The following is a 17,677-nucleotide window of genomic DNA, read 5'->3' on the forward strand; positions in this document are numbered from 1 at the left end:
ATCAAGGAGAAATAAAAGGCCAAGTGGTAATTAAAAAAAAAAAATTAAGACCCAGGGTAGGTGACATGTAAGGCAAAAGGAAACTAGTAAGAATCATCCTTGCAAGTTTAAATGAAAATTCAGGACAACTTCCTATTCTGATGAAGCCCTTTGGAATCAGTCCCATGGATGTGCCTCTTCTGCTCTTAATGAGTAATCAATTCACTCAACAGATATTTATTGTATATCTACTATGTACAAGACACTGTTTTAGGTATTTGGGATCTGTTACTAAGTCCTGTATGTGACAGTACCAGTTTATAATATTAACTAACTTGTTTTATACATTGTGGTATGAAAAACAGTCTTATACTATTTCAATTATGTTCAAACCATTGAGTTCCTTAAGACTAGGGATTATGTCTTATTCATCCTTGTATGCTAATTACTAAACATAGCACCTGGTGCTTAATAGATATGTTCATGAAATGTGTGAATTATGGAAACTGTTGAATAAAGAACAGTAATTTTGGAGGGTTTTTACATGGAATTAGTAGCTGGCTTTTTTTTTAAAGGCAGTGGCAAAAACAATACTAAAATTGTATGTAGTATTACAGAGCCTTTTAATGAGAAAGATACACTTTTGTATCACTGACTTCTATATTCTTGCTATAAAGGCAAAATTTAATAAAGACTATTAAATGTAATATGAAATTATTTCTCTTCTGTTTTATAACTTTATCCATGTAAAGCAAAGAAAATCTCTAATGTGTGTTTTTAATAATGCATGGTATCATTGTAATCATTATAATGTGGGCCTGATATTCTTTACTAAATACAGACGTGAACCTTTTCTTGCCAACAAGGAATAGGCCCTATCGATTCTGTTGTCACTCGAGTACTTTCTATGCTTTAATTATCTTCAAAAGTTTTATAAGAAAGAATAAGAAAATAGAGTAAGGTAGCTTCTTCGTAATTTTGCTAGGCATAGATATAACTCTGTGAACAAGACTATATTTTTTTCCCCAGTTTGAATCTATGGTGAATAACGCTCATATTTTGTTGAAATTTTATATTCAGCTCTTTCTAGATATCACTCTTTTTAGAGTTAAAAAAAAGAACTTTTTAAATTATCAAGTTGTGTAAGATCTATTCTTAATTATTGCTGCAAGAGTGACAACTTCATTCAGGTATTACTCATGTTTTCTGTTCATGAGACTCCAAGGTTTAAGCTCATTTATTTCTTCACAATTAGAAAATTAATGTTTTAACTATACATCTAAGAATGCTGCTTACTAGCAACTATTTCTATCAGTTTCTGACCCTTTATAATTTTAATGTGTTCTGAATTTTTATAATATTTTGTGTAGTTTTGAGCTTACCTCACAAAACTTTTTGTATTAAGTCACTGATACATATATATAGTTGACAAATATAATTTAAGAACTTTTATTTTATAAAATATAAATGAAAAATTATGCTAAAATTCACAAACTGAGTGTTTAGCTCAACTTGCTTATCAAGAAAACTGATGTAGAAGGAAATGTAACAGATCATAGTATGTTTATAAATAAAACATTTGATTAAGGACATGTCATTCAGGAAGTTGAATTGATTAGTGAGAATCGGGGATTTTATAGGCAATCACATGTGAAAATAAACACTGGCTCTTAATGTTATAGGCTCATTTTTTAGAGAAACTAGCTGGGTTTTTGAGAATTTGTTCTTCCCCCGCCCCAAAAAAAATTTACACAATCTTTCTGGTGCCATAGCACTAGTCTTAAAAATAGTGATGTTTGAGTAACCGCCTTTCTTCCAGTAGCATGCCCTATTTTGTTTTGACTTAACTTCAGTGCTAATTGCAGTCTAGAATTCTGATTACACAAAAGTACCAAATTCACAGATTTTCTGTTTAGGCTTTGATGAACAAAAACTAAGATGGGCTGACTTAGAAAATATACTCAAGTTTGTATCCTTCCCTTGTTCTCCTCCCTCAGTTTCTTTGTGAGCCTTCCTTGTAAAGGCACTTTGAGGATCTTCCCTATGAGATCTACTTATTGCTTTGTTATAGTGGGACCTCAACCCTCAATCAGAACTTTTTACCTTGTAGGCTAATGTAAGATATACTTGATACAATCTATTTAAATCTTACTACTTCAATGAAAAATATAGTGTTATTTCAGTAAAGAATATAGGGCTTATATTAGTCAATGAGAGTACACTGTGACCTCTTTGATGACTTCCTCTTAGTTTTCAGCGAATAAAAAAGCAAAGAGGAGGGATTTTGTTGATAACTAAATGATAACAAAAATATACTTATTTTTAAGTTGTATTTTTAAATTTACTTTAAACATATTGTATTGAAACTATATTGTAGTGCATAGTCAGGTCTGATATAAACAGGATAGTAAGGAAGCCTTATGTTTATTTTAACACAGAGCGCAATAGCTTTCATGCAGTAAATTCTTAAGATAGCCTGGAGTGTGGGTTTTTGATATTCTGTTTTCACAGTATCAAGCCAGGGAAACTTAATTATTTCCCGGAAGTAAAAGGAAGATTTCCAAGTATTAACAAATCTTCTGCCAAATCCCTACAAACTATGAAAAATAAGTTGTGTTTTTGATGGTATAACACTGCAACTTGGGGTTATGACACTTAGTACTAGATTCTCTTTAGAGTAAACGTAGAGATTGAAAAACCACACATTTGGATTGAATATGAACTTTCTATCACAATGTTTAAACATGATTTTTATATTGATAACCACCCTCGGATGCATTTAGATATAAATTAGCAAGTTTATTTATTAAATCTTTATGCTGTCGTATACATTGCCTTATCAGGCTAGAATATAATCCATTTTTGGTATCAACTCTCCTCACTTAAAAGATGTTCGATGGAGGACATAGCTTCAATTCTGGCACATGGAAACTAGGAACTCTTCGCCTAGAGTGTATGACAGTTTGAGTAATGAATTGGTGACAGATTCTGGATTTATTTTCTTGATTTTCAACTTCGTATTAACTAGATGTTTTTATCTTCCTTCTTATGAGTAAAAAATTTTGATAAAATATTAATGTGCATGTATTAGCAGAAAGTTTGCCTCACTTCGGCAGGTCAAACTTTACAATTAGTGAAAGTTATGTACTTAAAGTGTCATTCTCAAATCTCAAAATTCAAAGTAAATAAGGTTATACCATTCGTTTTAATTATTTTTAGAGTACTTTCATGTTTCTAAAAACATTCTGCAGGGTTTGAAGAACAGAAATGCAAAAGAAAAAAGGTATAATAAAAATTTAATAGATAAACTATTATAAATTTTAACCCACTATGAACGCTGAAATCAGATAAATCTCATCTGTTTTTTCTAGTACAACTTTAAGTGTGTTTTTTTCCCTCCCAGGACATTTATTCAGAGCAGCTGGGGATCACCTGTTTAACCTGTCCACAGTGTCGAGTGCCTTCCCAGTGGTCAGCCACCCAGTCTTTGGTCTGCATTCAGCCAGCTCAGGGCATTCAGAATTTGGTGGTTTGGGGACACTTGGTACACCCACAGCCTTAGCTGCACATCCCCAACTAGCGTCTTTTCCAGGTAAACATCTGTTACAAACAGTGTTCAAGGAAAGGAGGAAAGCTTGAAAATGTTCAAGCAGTAGTTTGGTAATTAACGTGAACAAAAAGAATAGTATTATGCCTGGTATATTAAAGCTCTTGTGCAAGAATTAACTCAGTCCTTTTTATCCTGTGCAAAAAAATAAAACACTCTGTGTGCTAGGTGGCAGCACAACTGACTCGGTATTCAAGTGTTAAGCTAGAAAAATAGGCATCTGCCACAAAAGTGAGTAATTAGGCCAGGTTTTTCTCATGCTTTTTTTTGAAGTAGAAAAGTATATGTATGGGAAGTATAGAGTTTGATTAATTATTCTCAGCTTTATTTGATTTTTTAAAAAAATATTTAACTTACAGTGGAAAACTGCAGTCCAGTTCTTATAATGAATACACTTTTATTTTGAGTTCTCATTTCTCTGCATTTATAAGTAAGATGAGCTTGGCTCTTAAATTTCTACTTTTTTCATATTTCATTAAAACAGCCATAGATTTGCACCACTTGTGTGGCAGGAAGGCCAGAATTATCCCAAATTCTACAGATTATGAGGATTCAGGAGTTCAGTAAGACACCAATTAAAGCTTAATTTAGACAAACATGCTGTAATTTCTCTTGTTATATTATTTTGAAAGTCTAAACTTTAATGTGTTTCCTGATTAACTTTACCTTAATAAATTTTAGTTAAGGATGCATGATTTACTGTTATAGAAAGTAGTTTAAAAATTAGAGCATAATTCAGAGACAAATAGATCTGAATTTAAATCTGGCTTTGTTACGTTTTAGCTGTGTGACCTTGATTGAACAAGTAATCTGACCTCTCAGCCTCAGTTTTCTCATCTGAAAAATGAGAATAACAATAATAATAATAATAGTATCTGCCTCTTAGGGTTCTTGTGAAGATTAAAGGCAATAAGCCATGTTTAGTGCTGAATGCAGTGTTTAGCACACCTAATTAGTATGTAATTGGTAACCATCATTTTTATTCTTGTCGAATGTTTCTTTAAAAGGAAACAAGTATCTTGTTTGAATTATATATGTAGAATGGAAAGTTGGCTAAGTATATATTTCAAGTACTATTTCTTGAGTCATATTATTTCTTTAATTCAGAGAGGAGATAGTAATGTGGCTAGAAAGTTAAAACAAAGTCTTAAACTAAGTCTTGACATTTGCTTTAAAAATACTAATAGGAATTTATTTCAGTCAGTTTTGAGCATGGTTGCTTAGCAAGATGAGTATTCAATAGGTATTTGCTGAAATATAGTATTGCTGAATAAAAAATTAAAATAATAGTAATATAGATAGTTGCTAGTACCTTAAATTTTAAAAATTGTTTTATCATAGTTTATTATATTTGATATAGTTTGATATATAAAGTATTAATTACTTTTGAGCATTTCTAAACCACAATGTAATTATTGTATAATTAAAATCAAATATCTTTTGCACTGAAAACATGGTTAACAGGTGTAAAGAGTTACTCATCTCAACTTCAATAATGTTAATACTTCCACTGTATAGAAAAAAATTTTGATAACTTCCCTAGCCTACATAAACTATTCACTCATTCATTTCTTATACAAAGTTCTTTGAGCATCTACTATGTTCTGTGCAGTAGGCCAAGCACTGAGGAATATACTAACATAGTATATGTTATGTTGCTTATAGTTTTTAGGAGATAAACAGACAATTACAAGACAGAGTCTTTAGTGGTAAAAGTATGCCTGTATAAGCATACTTTTTTGCCAAGTGAACAGACACTATACCTTGTTTTAGAGGCCTCATTTGTTTAAGTTGTACGTTTTGTATAACTTAAATTTAAATTTCCTATGATTAGTTTTATTCAAAAGGGTAACCAAAATGCCAAAAATTTTAAATCACCTACTAAATAGATGAAGACACACAGGAAGAAATTACTAGGAATTTTAAATGAGAAATAGTTTATTTTTAAATATTATCCACTTCTAAATGTGTCTACATTTCAGATGACTAAATCAACACATGCAAATTACTTAATGGATATTAGTATAGTAAAGTTTTTTATATTGAAATAGTATTTCACGGTAAGTTCTTTTAAAACATTTACAGTTTTTAATCATTATATTTGTATATTACCGTGAATTTTCATGAAGTATCTGACTCTATCAAGTTTGAAAGATTTTTAAATTCTCCTGTCTTCTATGTTCAAATTGAGATTCAGTATATCCTCTGAAATATTAGAATCTTTCAGTTGAATATGATTAATGTTTTTACCATGCAGTTACTGCCCTTGAATACATTTAGAAATTCATCATGTGCTGGTTTATGTGATTCTTATTTTGTATATTTCATTTTATCAACAAGCTAGTTTGTGAGTGACTAAATTTTGTTTTTTTATTTTCCTAAATTTGGAAGAGAAATAAGCTCATCACTTGTCAAAAATTCTGTTATTTCCCATGAATTATTAGACATTTATGAAGCTTGTGATCAGAAGCGCTATCTTTTTCATCTTTTTATTTAATTAATCTTATTTACTTGTATTTTTACTCATGGTGTCACCTTATTTATAACGTACACATTTTCCAGTTGTGTTTTTTTCTAATCCCTATTGTGTGCTTATTTACCATTGACATTCTAAGTACATTTTTATGTTGTTTCTGAGTTTGATTATGTCTAAAATATTTGAGTCTTATTATACTTTGACTGTCTGACCGATTTGTGGGTTGTTTACAAAGTCTGAACGTTCAACTGTAATGCTTTAATTATAGACTCTATTTTAAATAATATGAATATTTCAGGAAACTGAAGTTTCCTTTTTTATCAGCTATGTAGGACCTAGTTTTCAAACCTATAAATAACAACAGATTCCAGCTGTGCCAATACAAGCCCCAAATACATAGTTTTTCTTCCTATCTACATACAGTTCTTTCATCTAAACAGTAGATAAATGATTTATGGTTTTGTATAGTTATTCTTGGTTCAGTTCCCATCATTCAGCCACTGCTGAATATACATTGGTGTCATTTCACTAGCAGTGCCTTCCTGCAGTGCAGAAGAATAGCTTTTGTAGTTTTCTGCTTATACTGTTTTTTAGACCTTTCAGAATGTCAGTTACCATGAACATTTCACTTTTTATTAAGCTAAACTTTTGTCTTTAGCTAATGAAGGTGCACATCACTTAACATCCTATTTTTAATAAAGAGATATTCCTAGAAAAGCTTTAAAGATCATATAATACAGTACACTGACAATATTGAATTTTTCCCATACTATATTATTGGGGTTTTTCCTCTAATTTTTTCGTGGTTATCAAGTCAATGAAAAGTATCCTATATCTCTTGGAAGACTAGCCTGAAAGGTAATAACTGATTTGGTAATCTAGCTGGTTAGCCAATTGGAAAATATTCTTTCCGAGATTTTACATAGGGCAATACAAGACTGTCCATTGGGTTATTTCAAATTTCTTCTTAATCTTCACCCTTCCCTAAATAATGTATTCTATAAAATTTGTCTTCTCTCCTTTTCTAAAAGTTTTAACTAAAAGCCACTGTTTGAATATCTAAATTGCATTTGATGATTTTCTACCGTTTAGTCATTTTACATTGATAAAACATTGTTATCTGTAATTTATGAGAGGAAGTATAAATAAAATTCAGGCTTTCTTCATTAACTTTAAGGGGAGAAACTATAAATCTTTTATATTTTAATGTGACTTAACTTGTTTTAAAAATCTTCTTTGAAGCACTTTTCATTGCTTAGACACCACCCCCCCAAAATAAAAAGGCTTACTGATTTTGCTATCTCTATTGTTTTGAGTATAGGATGTTTTCCTCCAAAAATGCATTTGAGATATGCTGGATTACAGTGGTCTTTGTATTATTATTTAAACCACCTGATTTATCAAAGCCAGCTTTATATTGTATGTAATTTAAGGAAATTCTTAACATAGGTTGTAGATGGTAACCTTAAATTCTAAGGTTTTAAAGTAGATTAAAATAGTCTTAAATATTGTTTCTTTACTAATTTAGAAAAATTATGATGTAAGTCATCAAAGAGTCACAGTTCTTTAATATACCAAGTTTCCCATTTTATTTTTAAAACCGTAGACTACTTTTGTTCTTCATAAATTTGAACTCAAGGAAGCTGCTAAGTGAAGATCCTTGGATACTGTCTTAATGAGCAGAATAATGAGTATATAACTTCTAATCAGCTGTCTTATAATTAGAAAGATGATCAGAACTATGTGTAATTCAGCAATTCTGTTCCAAGATGAAATTTGAATTTTTTTTTCAGGAATAAAATATAAAAAGCACTGTTAAATTAGCTAGAAAGTTAATTCAAATATTTTTGCTTGTTTGGTGTTTGACTTTGAGGTGCAGAATGGTGGCGAACAACAGATGTTCATACGCGTGCAGGGGCAACCTTCTTTCCACCATTACTGGGAATTCCACCACTGTTTGCTCCTCCAGCCCAGAATCATGATTCTTCTTCATTCCATTCGAGGGCTTCGGGAAAAAGTAATCGAAATGGTCCTGAAAAAGGTATCCATGTTAACTTTAAGTGAAGTACTACAAATCCTCCATTTCAATACCTATTTTTAATAGGGTTCACATTTAGTAACAATTATGGGGCATTGTGCTAGACACTTTCACATTGTCTTGCTTAATCCTTATAATAACTCTTTGAGATTGGAAGCATTGTCATTTTGCAGCTAAGGTTAAATAAGTTATTCAAGGAAGCACTGTTTACATGTTGACATTGCATAGCAGAATTTAACCCAGGTTTTCTAACTCCAGACTCCACTGCTTTTTCCTCTGTATCTCATTACCTCCTTCACGTTCACTCAATAAAATATATTACTTTTTCTGTAATTAAGCATTAAATTAATTAAAACTAATATGTTAGTATGCCTTTTTCTTTTAAATTGTCATTAATATTTCATAGTTGATAACTGTTGTTAGAATACATTTGCAAATTATAATAGCATTTTAGATGTTTTTTATTACCTTTCTTTTCACTTAAGTAAGTGTTTGGGGAGTTTGCTCCGAAAGGGGGAATACTCGCATTTAATTATCTTTCTAAAAATTTTTTAATTGAAGTGAAATTCACATAAATGTAAAATTAACCAATTTAAACTGAACAATTCAGTGACATGTAATGCATTCATAGTGTTGTACAACAACCACCTCTATCTAGTTTCAAAACATTTTCATCACCCCGAAAGGAAACTTCATCCCCGTTAACCAGTTTGTCTCTATTATTCCCTCTCCCAGTCCCTGGCAACCACTAGCTTGCACTCTATCTCTATAGATTTACCTGTTGTGAATATCTCATATAGATGGAATCATAATTTGTGTCTGACTTCTTTCACTTAGCTTAATGTTTTCAAGAGTCATCCACATTGTGGCATATGTCATTACTTCATTCCTTTTTATGGCTGAATAACATTCTCTTGCATAAATATATTTATTTTTACTTTGAAGGTGTAAATGGGTCAATAAATGGAAACAATACGTCATCTGTATCTGGTATCAACACATCTGTACTATCCACTACTGCTTCAAGTTCTGTGGGACAAACTAAAAGTATAAGCTCAGGTGGAGGAAATCGAAAGTGTAGTCAGGAACCAAACAAAACCCAGCCTTTGGATGCTAGAGCTGACAAAATCAAAGATAAGGTAAGTTGTTCTTTGAGGCACAAATATAACAGATCGATATAAGTATTCTAAAGATCAAACCACCTGAATCTATGGAATAACTTTTTATGAATTATCAACTCTTATTTTTATAGATATTCATTTTTGCGGGGTGGTTTTAGTATTATGCATCAAAAAATTAAAACTGTCAGCACCAGTATAAATAATACAAATAGTAGTCATAGATAAGATTTATTGAGAACTTAACACAGGCCAGTTCTGCTGTAATTGCTTTGCATATAGTATCTATTTCAATCCTCCTTATACCCCTACTGAGGTAGGTACTATTATTATAAACTGGGAAAAAGAGCCCCCAAATAGTTGGCCATTAAGTGGTCAGGATTCAAAGTCAGGCAGGTTGACTCCAGAGCCCATGCTTTAGGAAAACAAAAACAAAAAAACTTTCATTATGGAAAATTTCAAATATACACAGAAGACAGAATAGCATAATAATCCTGTGTATCCATTATTCAGTTTCAACAGTTACCATCTCATGGCCAATTATATTTCATCATAACCCCAGCTGAATTCTCCTTTTCTCCTTTGCCAGTTGGCACTATGTTAGACCTTGTCATTAGAGGGTCCTAGAGACACACTGGAAGAGGAAAATGCTTCTGTTCCTGGTTCAAGTGTTTTCTTCTTGGTCTTATGCTGTGGCTGCCAGTGGGTGGCTTCCTCACCAGCTGGCGGCTACTCTGCCAGTTGTGTTCAGGAGACCCAGTACTGTATACTGTCTAGTGAGTGTCACTGACATCCCAGCAGGCAGCTTATTAGTGAGTTTTTCTGGGATGCCAGTGGTTGGCTTTCTAGCTAACTTTACTGTCACCCCTGATAGCAGATTCCCAGCAAGTTTTTCTGGCACTCCAGCAGGTGGTGTCTCCTGTGTACCAGCCTTGATCTGTGATACCTCAGTGAGCTTCTCTGCCATCCAGTGGGCAACAGCCACATCCTTTCCAACAAAGTCTGAAGTTCAGCCTTGGGTGAATGAGGGGTTGGAGAAGAAAGACCCTCTTCCGCGTTTATTTTAGTACTCTACCTCAGCCATACAGGAAGTGGCTCTTCCCTACATCGGCTATTCTGGTATTCTTCACAGGTCTCTTTCCCTCTTAGTAGTTCATGTTCTGTTACTAGTTGTTGCTTCCTTATGATAAAATTTCGCTGTTCAAATTGATCATGTGGTTTCTGCCTCCTGACTAGACCTTGTCTGCCGTAGAAGCAGTATCAGGAGTAGGGTGGGTATGCGGATTGCACACGGTAAATTCACTCCAATATTCTGGTCACTCTGAGCCTTTGGATTTCCTCTTCCACATCATGCCAGGGAAGCTGTGACATTTCAACTTTACTAAGTATAGTTCACCACTGTGTCCAGATTTCATTCATCCAACCAAGTAAGCTGAGATACCTCCAGCTACAGGAACTACCACATTATATCCAGAATTTCTAGTAAGTGCATCTGTATCGGTGAATTTGGTCTGCTCCCATTGGGGATTTCTTCTTGAGAGAGAAGTCTTGGTTTATTCTGAGTTAAAGCCTTCGCATCAACTGCAAACATTTCGGAAACAAAGATAATAACTAGAGCAATGTCTTTTCATCTAGATTTTATAAAAACCACTTTCAGGGCCTGATTTTTCTGGGGGAAGAGAGTCAAAAGTTTGTGATACTGTAATACCACTTTCTCCATGACCTCAGCTATAATAATAAGGGAATTGAAAAGCTTGTGACACACCACAGCAAGAGCAAGGTATGAGTAGTCACTGATTTCAGATAGCGCTGATTTGAACTTTAAATCTGAACAACATGCCTCCCAGGCTCCAATTTTTAACCCCAAGGAACTATTTTATCAAACTTTTCTTTGTCCTTTCTCAAGACAGCATTGAGCTCCATATATTTTCCAGGATCAGCTAAACAAATAAAGGTTTCTTCCCTTTTGCCCAGCATATTTTATAGAAATACTTCCTCTAGATCTTTCAGTTCCCTCTCAACAGAAGATAAATGTTTTCCAGCACATAGCAAGACATATGAGGGTCTGGGGGAAGGTCATCTGGTGAAGCCTCAAAGCCTAATGATAGCCATCACAAAAATTCGACAGGACTCTATTTAGGCCCCAAGGCAAACATTTACTTTCCTCTTCAAGCCACCCCACTGAGCACTTGAGCAAATGTGATAAAAGACTCTTGGTTGTTTCCTTCCAGGGACACAGGTTTTAGGGTCATACTTTCCACCTGTTCCTCTTCAACTGCTCTTTACTCTTTTCCCTTATGATTTGTTTCAAGGGCATTCTCATTAGTACGAGCTCCAAAGGCCTGTCTCTGTACTGCTTCTAGCTTCTCTGCACACCAGACGCTGTCTGAAAACACCACCCATTCCTTGCTCCCATGGTACTTTGAAGCAGGTCGTAGACATAGTATCATGGAATATATTTATATCTATATGTATTTCTAAAAGTTAAGTGTCCATGTTTTTAAACTTTACACTATCCTACCTCTTAGAAGTAGTGCTAAATCTAGTAACAAGGTACAAGGCAAGACTTTGGAGGAATGGATTTGAAACAGATCGTGTCCTTAGTTCTAGTAAGGAATCAGTATTGACATTCCTAAACAAAATTGGTGCTGTTAAAGTAGAAAATATTTCCAGGAGCAGGTATTAAAAACTTGCAGAGGTACCTCTTTAATGATATAAAGAAATTCCAGGTACCATAGGGGTGTTGATTTACATCTACATAGAAGTAACACTAGAGAGAGATTGACTATCAATGTGAGGGATACTAGAACTTAAGATTTCAGAAGCGTATCTTTGGATAATACATGGTCTGGAATGAATTTGCGTTAGTAGGTTGTTAAATGAAGATGAAGGGAGTTGAAACTGAAGAAGAAAATCCGATACTTTTATTACCCGATGTTTTTCAGTTTTAAAAACTTAAAAAAAAAAATTGCTTCATCAGCCCTTTTCATGTGTAGTTTGAAAAATGTTCTTCAGCTGATTTTGATAATCCCTCCTGGGAGGCAGGGTTACTTATCTCAGTAGTACTCATTGAAAATCATTGATTAAGTCCAGTTCCCTCTCATAGTCTACATGTATATTTAGAATAAATATAAGTATTTTAAATTAAACAATTAAAGTAAGTCAACACAAGCTAAAATATACTAACATACAGCCTGTTGAGAAAAAAAAATAAGACAATTCAAGGTTAAGTTCCACTCCTGCTGCCATACAAATTATTGTTACCACAGCAGCTGTAACAGTCTTTTAAAAACATAAGTGATTTTTTACCGTTTTAAAACATCCTGTGTTATCACTCTGTCTAATAGTTTCCTATCCCACTAAGAATAAAATCCTTGCCATGGCCCATAAGACCATGTGTGGTCTCACCCCTGCCAGTCCATCCAGCCTTATTTCCTACTGTTCTCTCCCAGGTTTCTGTGCTGTAGCAGGTCTAGCTGACTTTTCCATTCTTTGAACGTGTCAAACTTGTTTCCAGCTCGTGGCTTTTGCCTTTGCTGTTTCCCCTGTCTTGAAAGGCCCTTTTATCTTTCTATGACTGGCTCTTGCTCTCCATTTAGGTCTCAGCTCAGAAGAGTCTTACCTGACAACTACATCTAAATGTCCATCCAGCACACACTGTCTACTCAATTATCCTGTTTTAGTCATGGTATTTATCACTGAAAAACCCTTATTTATATTGTTTGTTGATTCTCTTCTCCCTGTTCCCATGAGAGCAGAGTTGCTGTCTGTTTATCACACCCTTGTATCCCCAGAGACTAGAGCAACTGTGCCTGGTACATAATAGCCTTGAATATGTATTTGTTTTGCTATTGAATGTAAGAAATATACAGTGAAATGAAAGTTCAAGGAGAGGGTTCTGAAAAGCTTTCCCAGGTTGGTTGGGGGGTGGAGTTTATTATTAATAAACTCTCCTTTGATCATTTTTTTATGAACCTAAGAAGACTCATTTTTAAAATGTATAAATGACAGAAAAAAGACAGACTACCTAATTGTGAGCAGGCAAAAGGACCACCCTCACCCCCCACACATGTTAATAGGGACCAAGGAGATGGAATTGGTGATATTGAAATTCATTTTTCTCTAATACTTGGACTTGTCTACTCATGTCTACTTTTTTTTTAACATAGGTACTAAATTTGTTACCTTATAAAACACAAACCCTTTGCACACTGTCAGAGTATGCTCTGCAAAGACCACCTGCACCAGAATCACATTAAGGGCTTGTTTCATACAGATCCCTGTGCCTGTTTGGAATTGGGACCCAGGAATCTGCTGGTTGCAGCAACTTCTGTGCTGAATATTATGCTCCCTAAAGCTTTAGAACCCGCATCTCTAGACCCACTCTTGGGGAGTATAGGACCCATCTGTCATGCTGGCTTTAAATTAAAACTACACAGATTACTTGGACATTGAAATAGCAGTTTATTTTTTTCTGCCAAATCACGGTAGCTCCCTCATTCCCTTCCTTACTTAGCCTCTACTAAATCCAAAAGAGATAACTTTGGATTTGACTTTCATAGTCAAATGAAATGACTTTCATAGTCTTGCTATACATGCTTAGAAAACTCCACAGCAGATTTTGGTTGCAAAGAAGGAGCGGTTTCTCTGCCAAATAAATGATAGGCTTAATGTTATTATATTACTATTGTTTCCCTTTAATCTCTACTTTGGTGTTTCTCATCCTTTGATTTCCTTTATTCCAATTCACTTTCTGCTTTACTGTGAGCGAAGAAGGTAGCTCAGGGAATGATGGAAATATTAGCTTATTGAAGGGTGTGTCTGTGGAGGAAGCATTACAGTTGCTAGTTTGGAGCAGTTAACACAGTACCATGGCAAACAGAATATAACAGGAGTGACTCTCCTCACTCATGTATTTTATATGATTTAAATCAAATTTTAGAAGACACAAAGGAAAGAGTGTAGGTTTGCAATCTGTAACTACGGCTTCAACCTGGCATCCTGTTGTAGAGGTGTATTACTGTCTTTTATTCTCCAAACCCAGTAGTTATGAAAGGCTGTATTGCTATTAAGGCCATAACTTTTCTAATTTGCTGCTTTTGTAATTTATTGCTGATTTTTCTGTATCTTGTTCTCTATTTTATCTACCAGCAAACACTATAGAAATGTTCCTAAGTAACTTTGTATTGTACTCAATCTTGTTGCTCTGTCGTTTTGACATTTCTCCTTTATAGTCTTCCTATTGGCAGAATTTTAACTTTTTCATTGTTATATAGTTATTAGTTATAATTCATCTCATTATTTTTCATCTTTTTATCCACTACCATTGTCTGTCCTTTAAACACACAACTTTCCTTTTATGCGACCAAATGTCCCTTTCCAGCTTTGGATTTTCATTGTCCTATAGGATTTTAAATGTTCCAGAAATTAATCTCCTTCTTTATCATATTTTTCTATCTTTTTGATTCAGAAATATTAAAACACTTAAATTCCTTGACTCTAATTAAAGCAGCCCCTTAAGCCTTTTTCTACCTATTTTATCTTCTCTCCAGTACTTTTTACTATATGGGATTATTTGTTTTGAAATTACTCTCTGTCTAGTCCACCACCACCACCACTAGAATGTAAGTTTCTTGAAGGCAGAGGCTCATCTTAGACTTCACTGGAGTCCAGCACCTAGAAAGGTGTGTTTGGCTACTGACTCACTATTTGCACAAAGAAAGAAGACTAAAAGCTAAATGTAGAACATCAGTGTATGTAACCCTATCATAAATTGCTCTTTTTAATCTGTCCTACATTTTGAAGCATGGCAGTCATATGAGTGTGTATATATGTATACATATGTACATATATACACACTATATTGATGTTTTCAGTATTCTATACAGAATACTGTACAGCATATTGACAGAGTTTATACTTTTTACTGGAGAATTCCTGTCAGATAAGTTAATTTGATCAGTTGGTTGAATAAATACCCTTAAAACATGTGACTTTTTACTTTTTTCTAAAATGACATTTTAGAAAAATGTTTTGAGATTGAAAATATCGTTAAAAAATTAAAAGAGCATACCTCTTACTGAAACTTGAATTTTCTCCAAAAACAGAAGTCTTTTTAAAAATCTTGTCTTTATCCAGAAACCAAGGAAGAAAGCTATGGAAAGTTCTAGCAACAGTGATAGTGATTCAGGCACATCATCAGACACATCAAGTGAAGGCATTAGTAGTAGTGATTCAGATGATCTAGAGGAAGATGAAGAAGAAGAAGATCAAAGTATTGAAGAAAGTGAAGATGATGATTCTGATTCAGAGAGTGAAGCACAACATAAAAGTAACAACCAGGTAGGTACAAATCATTTCATTGGCAATATCTACACATTATTCAAATTTAGGAATTAACTGTCTTATCTTAACTCTCAAAGTCTATAAAGTTTAAAGTTAATCATTGCCTTTAGTTTTTCCTTTTACATAAGAAAAAAAAGGAGGTGGTGAAACATTTTTAAAGGAACATTTTGTGTATTTTTTAGTGAGTTTTATACATCTATTGTAAGTCATTAGGAACACTTTTTTAAGTACCCTTTTTTTCCTCCATGTTTTACTCCTCGATGCTCTTTGTTTTAATAGACGTTAAGAAGTTGCCTTTTAATTTGTATTTACAGGTGCTATTACATAGTGTTTCAGACCCAAAAGCAGAAGGACAGAAAGCAACTGAAAAAGCCCAGGAAAAAAGAATACACCAGCCATTACCTCTTGTGTCTGAGTCCCAGACTCACTCATCATTCCAATCCCAGCAGAAGCAGCCTCAGGTTTTGTCACAGCAGCTTCCATTTATTTTCCAAAGCTCTCAGGCAAAGGAGGAATCTGTGAACAAACACACAAGTGTAATACAGTCTACGGGATTGGTGTCCAATGTGAAACCTTTATCTTTGGTAAATCAAGCCAAAAAGGAAATTTACATGAAACTCATAGTTCCTTCTCCTGATGTACTTAAAGCAGGGAATAAAAATACCTCTGAAGAATCTAGTCCTTTGACCAGTGAATTGCGTTCCAAACGGGTGAGTTAAAAATTATTTATAGAAGAATTTTACTATTATAAAAACAGCTTTTATATAGTCTTATACAAGTTTAAACTGAATTCTACTCTTATTGTTATACTTTCTTAGTCACCAGGAATAGAATATGCACATCAGAAAACTAAATTTCTCTGATTTTATATTTACATACACATCTGTTGAATGTATTTTTGGCAACACAGTCTTGTCATTTTTCCCCAGGTTTAATGATTTAGCAGTAAGGGGAGAAATATGTTTGAATTGGACATACTTTACAATTACTTTTGTTTAAAATCAATGTCCTTTATTTTCTAATATTAGTATATTCTTTTTTAAAGAAATGAACTCTTGAGTCATTTACCTCTGTAGTCCTATAATTTGTCAATTTTAAGTATAAAAATCCTTTATAAAGAATGTTTTTCCTTTACCATTCTTAATTAATTATACAAAATACAAAATATTTTTAGTAACGTTACTTCTATAAACACCAGAACCACTCTCATCAGAGAATTTTTTTCATCTTTATTTTCTTGCTGTTAGTTTTATATTATAATATTATATAGTCTACAGTCATATGTCCAGAAGAATTCTAGTAATTAAATAACCAGTGCTTTTTATTCTAGAACTCACCCAGACTAGAGAAAAAATATTATTTTGAACACAGTCTCCTGTCTTTTGGTTATACAAATTATCAGTAGGCATCCTAATCATTGGAAAAGACCTGTAGAGCACTTACTGTTTTGCCAGCCATTCATTGTTTTAAGTGCTGAACATGCATTTACTCATTGGATACTAACATCTGTAAGTGCCACTAATAATATTATGTCCATTTTCAGATGATCAAATTGGGATTCATAAGACTTACATAACTCTCCCAAGATCACACTGCTAGTTGGTGATGTAGCTAGAATTCAAACCTAGGCAGTGTGGTACTAGAATCCTTGTTCTTAATCACTGTGGTATGCTGCCTTTCTTTCTCAAAAAAGTTGCAATGTCCTTGTCCACTGACTTTTATTTTACAGTGAAGAATTTCAGAACAAGGTCAAAGAAAAATGACTTGAGCAAATCAGGCTCTTTTGAGAATCTAAATGAGTAGTTCTCAAGACTAAGTGTACATTAGAATCACCTGGGAAACTTCAAAAATGAACTAACCACCTTAGAACAATTTAAAATCAGGATCTCTTGTGTTGAGACTGAGGTATTACATGTCTAAAAAGCCTCCCAAGTGACTCAAATGTGCAGCCAAATTTGAGAACCACTGATCTAAATGGAATGACCAGTGGTATCGTAGTATCACACATATGAGAATTTGTAATGCATGGGTCAATCATAAGGAGTTATCGGCATCACATTATTGACTCTCCTTAAGAAATTAAGCAAATTAAAAATCACACTGGGTTATTTTAA

The 17,677-nt window shown here is 33.6% G+C and overlaps 1 protein-coding gene across 25 annotated transcripts in view; it reads left to right on the forward strand.

The window, feature by feature from the left end:
* The window catches only part of BAZ2B (bromodomain adjacent to zinc finger domain 2B), a 386,914-nt gene that overhangs the window by 267,494 nt on the left and 101,743 nt on the right, over positions 1 to 17,677 (forward strand). For 18 of the 25 annotated variants that reach the window (XM_073807661.1, XM_073807659.1, XM_073807676.1 and 15 more), the window contains 5 exons: positions 3,383 to 3,571; positions 7,936 to 8,103; positions 9,046 to 9,239; positions 15,357 to 15,560; positions 15,878 to 16,273. In XM_073807661.1, coding sequence (XP_073663762.1) covers positions 3,383 to 3,571; positions 7,936 to 8,103; positions 9,046 to 9,239; positions 15,357 to 15,560; positions 15,878 to 16,273 — 1,151 coding nt within the window. The remainder of the gene's footprint in view (positions 1 to 3,382; positions 3,572 to 7,935; positions 8,104 to 9,045; positions 9,240 to 15,356; positions 15,561 to 15,877; positions 16,274 to 17,677) is intronic. The other 7 variants (XM_073807667.1, XM_033860126.2, XM_033860127.2 and 4 more) reach the window with 3 other exon arrangements.

Source organism: Tursiops truncatus, chromosome 7 (genome assembly GCF_011762595.2).
Source record: "Tursiops truncatus isolate mTurTru1 chromosome 7, mTurTru1.mat.Y, whole genome shotgun sequence".
In the NCBI taxonomy this organism is placed as follows: Eukaryota; Metazoa; Chordata; class Mammalia; order Artiodactyla; family Delphinidae; genus Tursiops; species Tursiops truncatus.